The sequence below is a fragment of the Amblyomma mixtum genome, chromosome 3 (genome assembly GCF_055824585.1).
Source record: "Amblyomma mixtum isolate Tamu chromosome 3, ASM5582458v1, whole genome shotgun sequence".
Lineage (NCBI taxonomy): Eukaryota > Metazoa > Arthropoda > Arachnida > Ixodida > Ixodidae > Amblyomma > Amblyomma mixtum.
In genome coordinates, this window is record NC_143014.1 from 277,104,510 (window position 1) to 277,122,269 (window position 17,760).

A 17,760-nucleotide genomic window follows, 5' to 3' on the forward strand; every position below is an offset into this window, starting at 1 on the left:
AGAAGGAGTACTCTTATAGAATAAAGCAATGTTTGAGGCTCCACGCAACTTGACCAAATCTGCGAAATTTTAAGGAGACCCAGAGACGGCAACAAAAGAAATTCGGCTTTGTAGCAGAGGTGCAGTGAAGTACGTCGCATTAAATTGAAGTAGTTTTTTTCGTTTACGATGCATCGGAAGGACAACGACATATCACCATTACGTTTCTACAACATTGCTCGCTCGACTCCAAAAGTCATGATGCTTGCGAAACTTTTATATATTATATTTACTCTCGAAGGAATATGACTGCCATCTGAGAATAATGGAGTGCAGAACTGCACAAAGGAAACGACAACAAAGGTTGGTCTCAGATGGCCTTTCAAACAAGAGGGGTCACAACATTTTTTTTTTATTTTGGACTGTAAAGTAGGGGGGCACGAATGTTCAAAATTTTCGAATACCAGATCGAATATTTTGTAATTCGATTCGTTGAACGAATCAAATAGTGCACGATCAGAATTCTAAATATCGAATATGTTGACGAGCTTTCAAATAATTGGCACAGTGTTCAAATAAGACACGCCATGGTTTTCTCCTGAACGACTGTTTAAATAACAGGGATTACTCCGACGCCTCACAGCATGCCGCCACGGGCAGACTGCGCACGACGAGAGTTCAGTGCCGTGATGCAGTCCATTCGTGTTGCTGCATTCATTAGTCTAATACATAGCCTCCAAGGTCGGGGGACGTGACAGGGTTCAGACAGGTTTAGCACACCCAGCCTTGATGCCCAATCTCAATCTCGGAGGACATGGCACACTGATCTCACATCTTTCATCTACTGAAATGCAGCTCTAGTTTATTCACTTTCGTCATCAGGCGCAAAACTTAATTTTCCTATGAATACGGCATAATGGCCATAGTTTTTCTATAAACTTAAAAACTGCGGAAAGTACAGGAAACAGAAAGGAGAGAAAGCACAAGAGATGAGCGCGGATTAACATCTCGTTTCTTGCGCCAGCGCCTTTTTTCCTCTTCACTAATAAGAAAGCGCATGCGCACCAAACACACACTGCCACAGGCGCACAATCACCTTGTCAAGCGGAGAAATTCCAGTTCCTTCTTGTACAAGTGGACGGAAGCCTGACTTACACATTTTTCAGGGCCAAATGTCGCTATCAGAAGGCTTCAGGAATTTCCCGTACCTTTCTTTCCCTCGCACTACCCATAATCTTCATTTGGGCGACAACCGGCGCGCAAGCATCGCCGTCATGCCTGCAGGGCCTGCAGTGTTTGTGTCTGTCCACTCGATGTGTGCAAGGTGTTGGCATGCTCAAATAACCGTTTCTTAAGGCAGTGGCCCGTATCGCCGATATACACCTTGCCACAGCTGAGCCGAATCTGATAGAAGACGTTCGTTCTGTAAGGCACAAAGTTGTTCCTTTGATTGGTGTCACACCCAACCTTCTTTTTTAGTCCGCGCTCGTCCCTTGTGCTTCTATTTTCTGTGTCCCGTCCTTTGCGCGCTTTTATAGGTCATAAAATGTCCTACTAATCAGCCCCTCACCACACTCTTCTAGAGTTCACAGTGTCAGTATTACCACTTCGCACGTTAAGAGCCGCTCCGCATCAGCGCCACAACTAGCGCTTCACCGGTTCGTACGAAGATTAGAAAAAATGAGCAAATATTCGCACGAATAATCGATTGGCATTTCGCTTTGCTTGCGCTTCTCACGCAAAAAGAGTATATTTTAGAGAATTTTGAAGAAAAGAAACTAGTCCTAGGCATCTCTTTAGATTTCTGGAAAGCTTTTGACAGCATTAATCACAAAACGTTACTCAATAAACTAGACCGCTGTGGTATACGTGGTACAGCCTACTCCCTTATATCTTCTTACTTATCCAGTAGAACACAGTATGTCGATATAAATGGTTTTTCCTCTGCAGTGCAGCCTGTCATCTCAAGAGTTCCGCAATGAAGTCTTCTAGGCCCCCTTCTTTTTATTTTTTACATTAACGATATTGTCAGCATAGATCGATCTGCAAAATACATTATTTTACGTTGATGATACCAGTCTGTTTTTCTCTGGTCATTCAGGTATTGATCTATCGAGCCGTGCTAACACGACCTTGGGCAAAATTGATCAATGGGCATGTAAGAACAGTTTAAAACTTAATGTAAATGAAACGAAAGCCGTACTCTTCCATCCCAAAAACAAATTATTCGAGTTATCGCCACTCGTACTCAACGATAGTCAAATAGAAGTTAACAAATGTGTCAAAACGTTAGGCGTCTATTTTTCAGAGAATATGTCATGATATGCACATGTAGAAAACTTAGTCACAAAGCTCTCACGCACTATAGGTTGCATACGTCGACATCTTTCAGTAATTCCTCTCTCGATTAATATTCTCCTATACAATGCACTTTTTTCCTCTATTTTAAACTATTGCTTACTAGTGTGGGCAACCACAACTGGTGAAAATATCACCAAGTTATTACTGCTACAAAAAAGAGCCATCAGGTTAATTTCTAAAGCTCCTTTCGCCGCGCACACAGGGCCATTATTTTAGCAACTGAAAATCATAAAAATGACATCTCTCTATAATTACAGGCTTTCCCTACTGTATAGACAAGTGATTCCCATTCAGGGCGACCCCCTAAAATTATTAGCAGCTCTTCAACCAAACGTTAACTCAAATTGCATTCAATTTTAATTTATTGATGTAAAAATTCAATCTGTATTTATCCTGCACTGCCAAATGCCGTCAGTCAGGGGGCAGTCGCCCTGTCAAGCTGCTCTTCGAAGGAGCTTTTTCGCGGCTGCTCCTTTCCTTGCGAAAGAGGAAAAATAAACTATTATTATTATTATTATTATTATTATTATTATTATTATTATTATTATTATTATTATTATTATTATTATTATTATTATTATTATTATTATTATTATTATTATTATTATTATTATTATTATTTGGCATTTAGTTACACCGTTCATATTCATTCGGTTTTGAAAAAGTCTTATTCACGCGCACCTACTGTAAATGTAAAGGCAGCTCCAGTGCACAAATTAGCTGTCTGTAACAAAGCACGCTTTACAGTAACAAAGGAATATTTGTTCTGCAGATGCGAATAGCCAGCCATTCTTTACAACCAAAGCATGCTGTTACAAAATAGTTAACATATTGAGCTTACAAACGTTATCTATATATGTCACTGCTTTGTTTATGAAATGACATTTAATTTGGCATACGCCATATAATCAGCAGGTCACAAAGGTTGTGTCACAGTCAGTTGTTCACGCTGGTAAAGGCACTGAAGGAAATAAATCGCAGTTGTCACCGCGGCACCATTCAAGCTTCTAGGCCGCTTTGCTTGAGTTACCAGCATAGCACCCTTTTCAATATTAGGAAAATGCTAACCGATCTGCTTTAGCTGTATGACTTCATTCATATCTGTGTAAAGGGGTTAACGCCCGTCTGCGGAGAACGCTCCTACCCTAAATTGCCGGTAAACTGTAGGAAACCGCTCTTACTGTTATATTCAGGGGCTTGAATTTGGCAGGCTTGAAAACACCAGGCATGCACCTAAAATCTTTCGCGGTTGTTGAACCAGTTCGTAAACGCCTCATTATTTACCCACGAAGCGGTATAGCCCGAAGCGTCAAGTGCCACAATAACGTTGTAGGCTTACGCATTAGCAGCTCTAGATAGCGACGCCCTGGAAGCTGCTGTTCGATTGAAGATTGTTCGGAACTTCCACAGGTGTTCCAAAAGGCGTGAAATGACAAACATAAAAGTGACACAAAGGAACTATTAAGTTTTTTTTTCGCAGAAGATCGCTTTTATCGCACTGTTAACTGTATTATTAAATCCACGCGAAACCTCATTACAGCGGTAAATTCTGCAGTATGTTCCTACATACTAAACACGCGTCTGGATAGGAAGGCAAAACCTTAGCCCATGGAGAGGACAGTAAGGCAGGTTTACGGGTCAGTAGTAATTTATTTCTTTGCCTCAACGCTGTAAGTTCAGAGTACCGCAATAATGAAGAAAAAGCCTTCAGTGATGGCCTACTTCCCACATTCCTGTTTCTTTTTCTGTATTGTTTTTCGTTCTTGTACGATTTAGGTAACAATAGCCTAAACTACAGGTGGCCAGGGAGGCATGTGCAAAACGGCATAAAAATATCGTGAACAGCCGCAATATAAAAGTGGGCTGGACAATTTTTTTTTTTCATTTCTTGTAACAAAGCTGGTGGCAACAATCACTCGTGCAGTGACTGCTCACTGTGCCTCTGCATTGCGATGCTTCATCCGTGAAGCAAGCACCCCTTCTAGAACGTAAAGGAAGCTGTCCCTGGAGGCAGAAATGGGAATTAAGGGGGGTTACATATTCCAGAGAGTTGCGAGCCGCACTTGGATACACGAGGAGCTGCAGTGTGGCCACCCCTAGCCTAAACGATCAAAATATACAACTACAGTTGTTTTTTTCTTTTAGGAATCTGTATCTATCCTGCGTGATATGTGTTCGCGTTGCTCAGGACATTAGAAAAGGATCTCTTGTTAAGGTGCGCCGGAATTCCGTGCAGCACTGGCCCTGGCTCGCGCTTCGTGCGAGAGGCACGCCGGCGATTGGAGCCCCTGTTCGACGTCGTGTGGTGTCGGCGTCTCCACACGGCTGGTGACAGACTTTCGCCTCGGCGAGTGCCGCAGCCGCAACGAGACACGCATCTGCAACGTGAGGCCCTGCACCGCCCTGGACGCCGCCGGGGCTGCAGGGAGCGCCGGCTCCTCGGGGTCGCGCCACAGAACCAGGGTGAGTGACCATGAATGACGCGAGGCACGGTGCATTCAACGCAGCGGAGTGCGGGAAAACGCTGTTTACCATCCAGCAGCCCTTAGGTTCTCGGCAAGAAAGAGAGAGTGGATGAGCTGACTGGAAATGTGCGAGAATTGTTGGGTGGTTCAACAAGAGTGCCGAGATAGGCCACTCGCTGCTGTATGCGCGCGGGAGCTATATACGGGATCCCTATGCAGGTAAGCTCAAAGATTTCGGCGGTCAGTTAGGGACACGATTTTACTATTAGAAATTTTCGCAGAAAAAAAAAGCTCGAAGTAAATACAGGTTTTAGGCCAATGTAAAAAAGAAAAAAAAAGCTGAGCTTTTTGAAAGGAAGTGATGGCTTTAAATGACCTGAAGATGAGCTGACCTCTCGCCGCCTGGACATGTGGCGGTCCTTTTGCCAGTCATAATTATTGGCCGAGACGCTGACGCCAGCTAGTCAGGAAAGCGATATTCCGTGTGAGTCGTTTTGCAGACTCTTCTCTAGAACTGCGGATGACAGCGCTAGGTCCATGCCCGAGACAAGTTGCATGGGCGCACAAAAAATGCTGTCGAATAAAAAATATTGGTATCCTCCCATTCGCTACCGAGTTAAAAGTAGCGAATCTACCTGCTCCCATTCGTTGGGAAAGAAAAGAAACAAGCATTTTTGGAGCGCGTGCATTCTTCTACGGCGCTATCCACGTTAAATGAATAAAGCGTGGTATGGGGATACTCTTGAGCCGTGTATGAAATGTGGTCTGCATCGATGTGCGTGATTTGTTACGAGAACTTCCTCGTCGTTATTTTAGAGCGCAGCTGTATACCGTTAGGACTCGTGCATGGTGAATGTTAGCAGACGTTTAGGTGCACCGACTAGCCCGTTAAGAATAACGTGCAGCCGTTACAATTGCATGCAATATCCACGTTATAGAAGCACTTAACAAAGCTCAAATTCCTAATATCAGAGGGTCGTTGCGTGTTTGCCCTTTATAGGCGCCACTCACGTTGTCTGTTTCTGCCATACAGGGCACTGCTTTGCACTATCCAGGCTTATCTCTAATGCTAATATCTGTTGTCACTGTGTGTCTTTTCTTTTTCACGTTCGTAAGCCTTTCTTTGTTATTTGAGCAGCCCATAAACTTTAAGAAACATATGGCGCACAGTGCTAGCGATTGCACTCTAAGCACGAATACGCCCATATAGGAGCAAGAAGAGATTGAGCTGTCCTCTAGCGCACTGCTTTGAAAATTAGTTGGCCAGAGGACAGCTTACTCCCATTTTACTCCTTTCCATTTAGGGTGTGAAAACTCGCTTTTTGTAAAATAACGTCAAATAGGCTGCTTGCTACACTTTCGTGCTTCCTGCGATCAGTCATTGTGCACTTTAATTAATGATTATAGCAAAGACGCTGATTTTTCGTAAGAGGTGGGCAGTCGTCCTCGAAGCAGAAGTTCCATTTTTCGAAAAATTGTGTGTGTGAGCAGCGAAGTGACGCCATTGATTCACACATTTGTGCACTATCAATTTGTCACCCTTTATGCAAGCAGGACAAAACGGTGTTATGCTTGAGCTTTTCACTAATAGAATTTCTACTTGCCATTACTTTGAGGGAACAAACGCGGGTTAATGACATCTTATTCGAAATCATGAGGAAGAAATGGGCTTGGGCAGGGAATGTAATGTGAAGTAAGATAACCGCTGGCCCTTAAGGGTAACACTAGATTCCAAGAGAAGGCAAGAGATGATATGAAGAAGATGAGATACATGAGATGTATGTTCACATATATATATATATATATATATATATATATATATGTTAAAGGAAACATATTTATTCTTATTATAATTATTGACTCTTGAAGAAACTCGGTCCTCTGATCGAAACGTCGAGTCGAATAAATATGTTTCCTTTAACGAAGCGTATTCCTTCCTCTCTCTCTCTCTATGTATATATATATATATATATATATATATATATATATATATATATATATATATATAAGCAGGCAAGTTAAGGGGAATGAGGGGCTCGTTATACATTTTTTTAGAAGCCAACAGCCACAGAGACCATAAATAAATATAAAATAAAATCCGCTGTGTTCCATGGTTTCTGTGGCTGTTGACTTCTCTTAAAAAATGTATATCGAGCCCCTCATTCCCCTTAACTTGTCTGCTTAATTGCTTAACGAGGGCCTCGGTTCTGGCAGCCTTGATGTCATAGAAAGCATAAGATGGTTCTCACACAGCTTCCACCCTCGCCGTTCGATGAAGTTCAACGCCACACCAGCGGTAACTCAGGATGTACTACGTCCGCCGCTTACGAACGTGGGTGGCGCTGATGAACACTCTCAAGGTTAGGCCATTTTTAAACTTAAAATACCCCCGAAAGCAGATCTGCCAGCCGTCGGTGTAGCTCAGTTGGTATATATATATATATATATATATATATATATATATATATATATATATATATATATATATATATATATATATATATATATATATATATATATATATATATATATATCTTGAAACCAAGCACAACGCGAAGCGCTGTCTTGGGCAGCACGAAATGCGCGAAGCGAGGAAGCTTTTTACAAAGCACGAATGAGAGTGCTGTAATCGCGGCGCATTCTGGCGCACGGAGTGTGCTGTCACGTAGTATTTTTTAAATTCCGCGGGCTTTCATTTTTCCTGAATAAAAACGGCCACGCTAAGTCTATCTCGTTGGAAGTGCCTAGGTTGGACAATATTTATGGAACTCCACAACTTTCCTATTGACGCCTGAACATTTGAAGCTATATTTAAAAAAGTTAATTTATTTATCTCGACTAATTATTCAAATAGGAGGAACAAAAAATTGGTACTGTAACTTTAGATAAACCCTAACAACATCCTCGCGATTTCAATTCTGAAGACCGCTTAGTTTTTTTATAAACCTTGGTCCAAGCTAGCTGGGACATCCTGTATATACAAACAGACCACATATTTCATATTATTCAATAAAAGTTTTTTCTTAATAACCATGAAAAATACTTCTTTGTAGTCTCTGTAGCTTGATTATACGTTAGGCCAGGCGTTGTTTACGTGAAAGATTGCTAAAAAAGACTGATAAATAAATAAAACTGTTTATTTAACGTTCTTATTTTTGGTTTCATGGTGCATGATTGAATTGCAAGATTGAAGCCGGTCAAAACTGAAGGCGATCTCCGTTTCTTTTTGACTTTAGGAATCGGCATCTTGGTTCGCAATATCAAGTATGAAGAAACAAAAACGCCCATGAAAGCTCTTAATTTCGCTTTCCCACGATGAACATTGATAAATTGGTGTCGCTTAAATGAAATACAGGCGCAGCTTACGACTTTTATTACGTGACGTGAGCCCTATGAAGGTACTACGCACAAGGACGCCATTTTAGTAATGGGCCAATCGGCACAGCCTTATGAAAAGCGTATTTTTTACATTCGATGTTTCGAACGACGCTGGCGACTGAGAAACTTTACAAGCTCTGCTCGTCCCCGACGTTGAAGCCCTTGAATTTCGCTTGACGATGTTGCACCCTAAAACCAGGAATTAAGAAGTTGACCACTTAATTTTACTTAATCATCTATTTATTGCACTCAATCACCAAAAACAAACGTCTGATTCACCATACAATATGCATGGGGAGACGATATCAACCTCTTTTTCACAGATTTTGAAAGAAAAATCTGTATTGAATAATTTGAGACACATCGCATGTACAATATGCTATCAGGACTATGAAGTTTCGTAAAGAAGATCTCCTATGAAGGCAAGTTATGATAAGAAGTTTGTTTTGTTAGTATCGCACAACGAAAGCGCTTTATATTACTGCAGCTTTCAGTAAGCATGTGCATCACACCAAATGCGCGCAATCTGTGCAGTATGAAACTCAAAAGCTGCATTTCATGTTCTGTAAACATTGGCTGTTTCAACGCTTAACTGCTCACGAAAATGAAAAACAGTAACGATAACTTTTTTTCCTCCAATGAATACGTGCCGCGTGCTATCAGAGACTCCAAAGGTGCAAGAAGGGTAAAGGTACATTTCTTTCCCGTCTGTTTTGCCAGTCACCGAAAAGAAATAATGCAGCCAGTGTTCAATAATAAACGCATCTGGTGGCGTCGCGCCTGTCGTGAATACGGAATAAACCAAGTCCTTTAGCGCTTGTAGCGCGCCACGCCCGAGAGGCGACGGCGTGTAAATTATTAACGCGAAGGACGTTCCCAGTGCGGTGGAAGCCCAAACAAACAACGGGAGCCTCTGGTCTGAGGCATCTTGAAATGTGAGCTCAGCGAGCTCATTCTCGCGACCAGTGTGTAATATTTAACTAGAGAGCTGTTTTTAAAATAACAGTCGTCGGGACTGATTATTCCAGGACACTTACACCGCCAGAAAACCAGACCTCACGAAACCAAAGTTGCTCAAACGCATACTAAATTAGGAAGAGCCTTGTTTCCCATTTTTAGAACTATAGAATTGCATCAAGTATTTCGTTTCGCCTCAGCGAGAGATTGTTGCGCCAGAGTACATAACTATCTAAAACAAAGAATAACCTGTCTCCTGTGACTAAAACTCACTTCCATGGTCCGAAAATGCAGCATGGTGATTTCATGAGAGATCAAACTGCCGAAATATTTCTGTTTTTAATAATGTTATTGAATATTGTTAATAAAATACACACATTATTCAGTGGGCCAGCAGTGAACTTTGATTTGTGAAAAGCAAATATTTCAGGAGAAAAAATTTATAAATGATGTTGTGGCAAAGGCAGCGCTTTCGCGCAGAGCTCAATTTCTCAACTTTGCAACACGTAAGAGTCGAGATATTAAAGCCACGATGGATGCATTTTCCCCCTAAAAGTATAGGTTAAAAAGAATATTTCAGGCTGATTCGCCCAATTGGAAGGAAGTTGTCGCTTCCTAGAAAAAAAAATATTATGGCACATTTCAAACAAGGCCATTCTCTCAAAATTTTCCCTACAAGCATAGCGCACATTAGCTTCTAATTTGCAGAATTGATAATCATCTAGATGCTAAACACGTGTACGGACTTTCATTGCTATATATCATGAGAAGGACAAGGAACACTGCCATAAATCCGGTATTTATGATTGTAGCAGTGTTTTCGAAAAATCAAAGGAAAAAAAATCCATCCAAAATTTTTCTTAAAACTTAAACAGGTCTCTTCAAGGAGGCGAAAAAGAATACGAAAGAACATGTTCTATTATATTGTTTCCAACAATGGTATCCAAGTAAAACCTACCGCTTCTCCAGCATCGGAAGGAGCACCTAAATTAATGGGCGGAAGCACCAAATTTGTCCTCCGCTACTTTAAGTGCTTCTCAAATTCGAAGACTGACAACTTTTTCGTCAAGATGGAGCATGAATAATTACTTTTGCTATGGACAAACACTGATCTGTGACGTCAGCAGGATTGGGTGGCACCGCTATCGCCGGGTGCGGGTTACAACTGGGAGTGGGGCCCAAAAGAATGCGTCTAAACAAAAGTTTTTGCGTAATTTTCTGACTGCACAGTGCATCAATGATGTCGTCCTTGTCCCAGGGCCCCCACTTTGTCGTTCTATTCCAGGTATACACTGGATAACTATCTTTTCTAATTCACGTTTGATTTACAATGTATTTGGGTTTCTTTTTTAGGCGCAGTTCACTTATTTTGATTTGTTTAAACCTGTGGTAACTATCCTGGAGCAGGCATTACATGAACTCATTTACTCCTTTCTTTAAACTTTTGCCTATCTTAGGGTCTCCAAAATGAGTAAATGAGATCCTTCTTTATTAATAAAAGACCATAAAAGCCTGGAACAGAATGTGCATTTGTAAAACATCTCTGGCAAGCACGTATTGTAATGTTTTAAAGATACATCAGCGTTCAAATGACATTGAACACTCCTACCTCTTTTGCTAGAATGGAGTCGGCTTTTTTTTAAATTAAATACAACCTCATAGCTGCACTGTGCAGTCAGAAAATTGCATTGAAAGCTTTTGTTTACAAGTTCCAATGGGTCCCGCTCCGAACTAGTTGTTACCCGAATCCGGTGATAGCGGCGCCACCGAGACCTGATTACGTCACAGATCGGTGTTTGCCCATTAAAATAATTAGGTATGCTCTTTCTTGACGAACAAGGTTTCCTTCTTGGGGTAAAGGGAAATTTAGAGCAGCAGACAGAGCGTTTGCTGCTTCTGCCCTTTCATTTAGGTGCTCTTACCGATGCTCGAAAAGCTACAGCTTTGAGCTTGGATAACATTGTTGGAAAGAAAATAATGCAACATGTTCTTTCATATCCTTTTTCACCTCCTTTATGGGACTTGTTTCAGAACTTTTCACAAAAATTGCGGGTGTTTTTTTTATTCATTTCATGTTTAAATAATACCACTACCCTAAAAACGCCACATTTAGGCCACTGTTTCTTAAGCTTCCCTATATTATATAACAATGAAGGTGAGTACACTCGTTTAGCACCTAGATATTTATCTATTCTGCGAATTTGATGGAGATGTGGTCTATATTTGCACAGAAAAATTCTTGAATATAGCCTTATAGGAGTCTTGTGCCGTTTCAGATTTTTTTTTTCTAGGAAGCGGCAACTTCCTCAGAATGGCAGAAATAAGTCTTACATATTCCTTCAGAGCTGTACATTTACGGATTAAACATATCCATCATAGCTTTAATATTTGGATGCTTATATCATTTCAAATTTGTGAAATTTAGCTGTGCGCAAAAAACCTGGCTCTCCATCAACTTTGTTTACAATTCGTTTTTTCCTAGAATATTAGGATCTTCAGAAACCGAAATTCATCATTGGCCTTCTGAACAATATGTGAATATTAAATAAAGTAAAATACAAAAATAAAAATTTGAAACCTTTAGGTAGTTTCATATCATGTGGAATCTCCCAGCAGCGTTATGGTAATACTATGCCGGCGATCTACAGTATGTGCTTATTATCTAAATTTTCAGCAGCGCTTTTCAGATTGAATGTTAATAAAACCAAAAATTACTGTGTTTTTTTTTTTGTAGGGAATATTCTTAAAAGCAGCGCCTTTTAGCCTCAAGGGTTCCGTTCTGTGGATCGTTCCATTCATGTATTTTGGAACATTTGTCATGAGCATCCAACCAGTACAAACCCAAGTTTTAGTAGTAACGGATTTAGGACATCATGGAGGTAACCGAGCGAGGATAAAACTAGCTTAGTGATAGCAGAGGCCATACTGCGAAGTAGGTGTCCTCAAATTTTGACTAAACCTTTTTGCAAGCTTTAAGTGTGTAGTCCACAGCTTCAGCGGCCGTACAAGACACCTTTTAGTAGCAAGGTTAGCCACAGTATTTTATGACACCAGCGTTCCTAAATGGCTCTTTTTTTTTTCGGAGGTTACGTTCTCATTTCTGTATAAGTGCAACCTAATTGTTCTTAAAACTGATCCTTTCAGAATTTTCCAACGCGCCATTAATAGGGTCTTGGCAGTTCAATGGAACTTCTCAAATTGCCTGGACAAGGAACGTGCCGTCGAGGGAAAAAAGTTCATAGCCAGCCCACCAAATTACCTGTGTTTCCGACGGTGGCCCCAGCGCTTCGCTTCGTGCGCTTAGCGAGCCACAGACGTGCGGCGCTCGGCTGCACGTGGAGCTGCCCTTTGGCAATACATAACACGTGTACTCTAGAGAAATTACGGTGCCGTTTGGAATATGTATATGTATTATGCAGGAAGGAACAGAAAAGAGGGAGAAAACTCGGCTGGCAGTGTTTTATCAATACACCTTAGTGCCTACGCGCCAATCTTTATTGCTCAGAGACGCGTGGGATGAGCCGAGCACGCCCGAGCAAGGCCACATACTGGCCGTGGCGGCACCGTCTGGGCCGGTCATCTCTCGTATATTACGACACGCAAACGCGTGCTCGGAGCCATCCACGTTTCAGCCAAACGACACCGTGCGGATAACGACCGCAGTGAGCACCGAGTCGGCGTTTGGGCCGCAATATTCCGATTAATGTGCCATCCGCTGCCCAAACACCCAACTGAATGGATGTGGGCTGAGGAAAGAAAGAGCATCAATTGCCGGCAGAAGTGGAAATGGGGCATGAAAGGAAGCGTCTGCGTTAGGGATGAAGCCTCCAAGAAGACATAGTGGAGTGGTCAACACGGATACTGTGGGTCCACGGGTGCACTCGGTTTTGTGTTACCTGCTCTTATTGGCGATATCGCTGGCGGTTATGCTTCGCAAGCGAGGCGCGTCTACTGTTCCTACCCCCGTCCTTGCATCTGGCACGAATACGTAGACTCGTCCGGAGAAGCAGGTGTCACGTAGGCAGAGGGGCCAGTCCGCCCGTTTCGGTGGATGTAAAACAAAAAAAAAGGTCAGAGCATGTACAGTGACAAGCATTACAGGTGAGCTTACGTGACGGCTTTTATTCCTGGATTTTTTTTCAATTATCCGTGCACTACAGCGCTCATGGCCTTCTCTACTTGGGACGATTGTTAGAGAATAACAGAGACGGCACAACTCATGAACCACCCTACGTATTGCGAGAGATGTCTTCGCTTTGTCTTCGATCAAGTAATATTCCAATGCCTACGATGCTTCTCTAAGAGAATTACGGTTCTGAATGTGTGTCGTTATTTCACACGAAGCTCGCTTACGCCGGTCAGATGGACGGAAAACGACTATTGTGCCGTTTTCTCTCATAATTACTAAGCTCGCTTGTAACTGTGCGATGGAGCTATTTTGAAGCATGAATGCATAGGTTTGTTCTTATCATTTGGGAAATGTGCGCCGTTTCCTTTACTATTCTCAGGCATTTTTTTATTATTGGTAACACCATTTGCTCAGTTGCAAGTCTTGCCTGTACGTGAACGCTAATAAGCTTTGCTTCGTTCTAATAGTCTTTGGTGAAATGAACAGTCATTATTTTTGCTTGTACGGTACCCTTCGCGTTTTTATTCCTACAAGGATGACGCGGTTAACTCAATAATTTTCACATGAGAACGCATTCGATTAACACGTGTTCGGAGTCTGAAAGCTATAGTGAAGAATCTTGATGAGGAACCCTTGAAGGAAAAGCAACTTATGCTTTTAGGAAAAGGCAAATATGAACAGGAAAAATATGAAAAGGAAAAATGAAGAGGATAAATGGGGAGCACCGCAGCCAGGTACCCAGGAAGAAGTTAGCGGTGTTTGCGGTTGAGATTATTGGGCCATACAATTTTCGCATCTCTTAGTTGTTAAGACATAATTTTGGGGCACTTCAGTGAAAGTCTACAGAACAAATTATCCGGTGTGCTTTACAGACTATTGAAGCTGCTGCTTTTTAGAAAACTCGGACATTATCGAGCAGTGGCCTCTAAGCAGCCAACACGTGTATTCAAAATGATTGGCGCTAACTTTTTCGAATATATCAACACTGTCGATATTTTTTATCAGAGGCAAGACTTCGTCGGTTCACATGGTTTTTGAATACCCAATTGAATCGTAATTGGCCTGCGATGGCACAACTTCGGCACAGGGATTTGTGATTGATGTATGAACCGAGAATTAAGGCTTGCATATATTAGCACTTGGTTTACTGGTGCTATTCATTAACGCTTAGCAATGCGCCAGAAATAGGCTGGAGCATGGCGCTCATGGCAAGCGGGTCCAGCGATATTTGTATTGCGAAATTAATGTGCCATTGTCGTGCCGATGCAAAGCACAAATCATATCTGCACGGAACCCAAGCCGTCAATGCAGGAACACTATAAGCTTGCAGGGAAATTATGCACGCAATTCAGACAGTGAGGCCAGTATCAGGATTATGCACCTCTGCCCCCTGCGACATCGGCTGATGATGTGCAACTTCGTTATAGGTCCAAGTAGACATATGAATGCTTGAAGACGACAGAATCATTAAAAAAGGTGTAGTACCGCTACTTGTAACGGTGGCTCTTCCCGTGCACTTCACTTGCGACTGGGTGAATTCGGGCTAAAGCAACTGCTGCAGTTAATGAATGCCTGGTCAGAGTCTTCTTCATAAGTGCGTATATCAGATCTACCTTTTGTTCATCACCTCTCACCTCCCATCGTCACATTTTTTGAGCAAAATTGGCAAAATTCTGCAATTCATAACGCTGAAGTGCCTCAGATACACTTAGCAACGAGCTCCTGACCTTGTTGGGACGAGCGGAGAGCGGTACCGTAGTGCAGACGAAAAAAAAAGAACAAGAAGCAGGCGGTGGGCGGCAATCACAGACTGCAAGAAAAGCCCTCGAAACGCGAATTGTCTTCACGAAGCAGTTGCAAGAAAAAATTTGGTAGGGTAGGCCACACAATCATTTCCAACGCCGTGGTATTTTACTATCCCTATTTGAAAGGTTGTGCGCTAAAAAGACGTCCACAGGAAAAAGGATAGAGATGACAGGAAAGAAGCGCATCCTTTTTCCTCTATCCTTTTGTCCTTTTGTCTCTATCCTTTTTCCTGTGAACGTCTTTTTAGCGCACAGCCTTTCAAATATGAATATGTACCAATTAGTCCGTCAAAAAGCCTTACTAATTTACTACCGCCTGCCAGAATTTCACGGCCACATTTGGCGCTGTACATTTAACCATGTCAGCCTTCATACGGGCGGTCTCTAATATTAATCAACTCACCTCGAGCAGTGTACCCGTGAAGCCTGATCAAGTCAAGTACGGGAACTACTGGTTGGCACTTCAGAGCGAATGGTGAGAGATGAGGCTGGTAGTATCTGTTCGGAGACGATACACAATTTTATACAAAACCCTGTATATGGCTAATGTGTTAAATCATCCTCAAGCATTTCAAATTTTCAAAAAAGCTAACCCAAAAGTCTTATTTAGGAGCTCCTAGCGCCTGCCGATGTTTGTTTAGCAGGTGATAGCTTTATACAACCTTCGCAGAGAAAACCGAGAGATGTGCATGCCACTGTATATTCAATGTAAGCGCACGCCCATCGCAGAGCCGGTGATGTGGTGCCGCTGTGTTTCGATTTCTCGGTCAGTTTTACCACGAATTGGGGGGAAAAAGAATGTGCGAGTACTTCGCCCGCAGACTTAGTATTACCTGTGTGAGATAAATTATCTGCCACAGATGAAACAGTATTTCAACGTGTAAAAGCGATGCTTTATTGTTTTCGTGCTTTCTTCGCATTCTTTCTTAATTTCGAGGCCGTGCCGCTGTTCGTTCCACTGCTTTTTTCCCCTTCTTCCACTCCTCTCACACGGTTGAAACCCTCGTGTCCGTGCAGAGGAACCACCTGTGCCGTGCCACGGTGCGGGCCTCGTGCGCCGCGCCACTGACGGACGGCGCCAACTGCACCTCGGTGGCCCCGCAAACGCCCAAGTACTGCGGCAGCTGCCCGGGCCGCCGATGCTGCTTTCCCGTGCTCACCACGACCACCACGCTGCCCTTCCACTGCTTCGAGGACGGCGCCTGGGTGACGCGCCACAAGGACGTCATGACCATCGTGCGCTGCCGCTGCAAGCCCAAATGCTAGCGAACCTCGCCTGGTCGCGTCTATCGGCTCAGGTGTTCTCCTCGTCCCATGGCTGCTCTCCTCGAGCACGCGTCGCTGTGTTCGCACTGCGGCGCGTGGGGAAGAGCCGCGCTCGCGCACTGTTCCTGCAAGCCCAAGTGCTGGCGCCGTATCGCGTCTACGCACGTGTTCTCTCGCGACAGCACCTCAGACGAGTGCCGGTGTCTTGTGAGATTGCCGCGCCGTTGCCGTGGACTGCATCATGACGGCATCACCGCTTCGTCAGCGCTGACAACAGGATCGTTCACAGCTGACGTGTGGCAGAAAAGCGGTGGGCTGTATTAAGGACTGAGGACGCAGCCCGAGAGCAGCGAGCGAGGTTCAGAGTCGCATTTGATCTTTACCATAGTCGGCATCATCAAACACACGTGGCAACAGACCGCGGGCCTGGTTTCCTACGACTACGAACTTTCTGCAGGCCTTTGCGCGTGTTTTGCTAAGAAGTGTTTGTGCGAACTTAAGTGACCGGGGTGGGTTGCAGTTAAAGCTTAGCAGGTCAAAGAGCTACTGAATGCAGCTAGCTAAATCAGGTCGTGAGTAACAACCAGTGTCGATAAGGTGTCTTTCTCGCCATGCGTAAGGCCAGGTTCAGAGATAATGAAGAGAGGTGGTACGCCTTATGGGAAACAAGACGTGCACTCCATTCAGCCTACTGCATATGATTAAAAAACAAAGTGACGCAGACATGGCTTGACTTCGTCACCAAACTTCAACAGTCTCATCATTTTTGCGCTATACTCATCGCGAATCTGTCAGTGTCCAAATGAGCTGACACTGCCACTACTTGCATGTGTATTTTTCTGGAATGATGACAATGTGTGCTACACTATCGTGCATACATTGCATTCTAACTGCTACTTTAATGCGCAGTTAGTGATGGCCTCTGTTGCGCGACAATACGACAGCCTCCTAAGCACTCTGGAGTCTAAGTAACGCGCAAAACACTTTCAACGACCTTTCTGCATCATGAAGTGGTCAAAAATGCAGAACATTCAGAGAAGCCCACCGGAATCACCCGCAGTTCTGGTAAAGGTGCGCTTAAGAAATGGTATTTTCAATCTTCAATGTAAAGTCAAGACCATACCTGAAGAAATGTGCCCTAAGGCAACTAATAACAGAGTTTGTGACGGAACAGCGCAAAACACTGGTACAAGAGACAAGCTGTCTCTTGTCCCGGTGTTTTGCGCTGTTCCGTCACAAATGAGCAGCCAACATGCCCAAGCTGCTGTTCTGGCTAATAACAGAGTGTGGTTTGAAGCAGTCACATCTATGGCGCGACACACTGAAGTGTGTCACGCTGCAAGACTTATGGAAGCTGTGTTACAGCGTGTGTAATTAATTGTTTCCTGCTTAATAACATTGAATTAATCAGCACGGAACA

At 43.1% G+C, this 17,760-nt stretch overlaps 1 protein-coding gene across 1 annotated transcript in view; it reads left to right on the forward strand.

Annotated features, from left to right (window-relative positions):
• Ccn (cellular communication network factor protein Ccn) overlaps positions 1–17,487 on the forward strand; it is a 396,915-nt gene extending 379,428 nt beyond the window's left edge. The window contains exons 6-7 of the mRNA XM_089577567.1: positions 4,577–4,803; positions 16,092–17,487. Coding sequence (XP_089433693.1) covers positions 4,577–4,803; positions 16,092–16,340 — 476 coding nt within the window. The 3' untranslated portion in view covers positions 16,341–17,487. The remainder of the gene's footprint in view (positions 1–4,576; positions 4,804–16,091) is intronic.
• Positions 17,488–17,760: the final 273 nt, after the last annotated feature.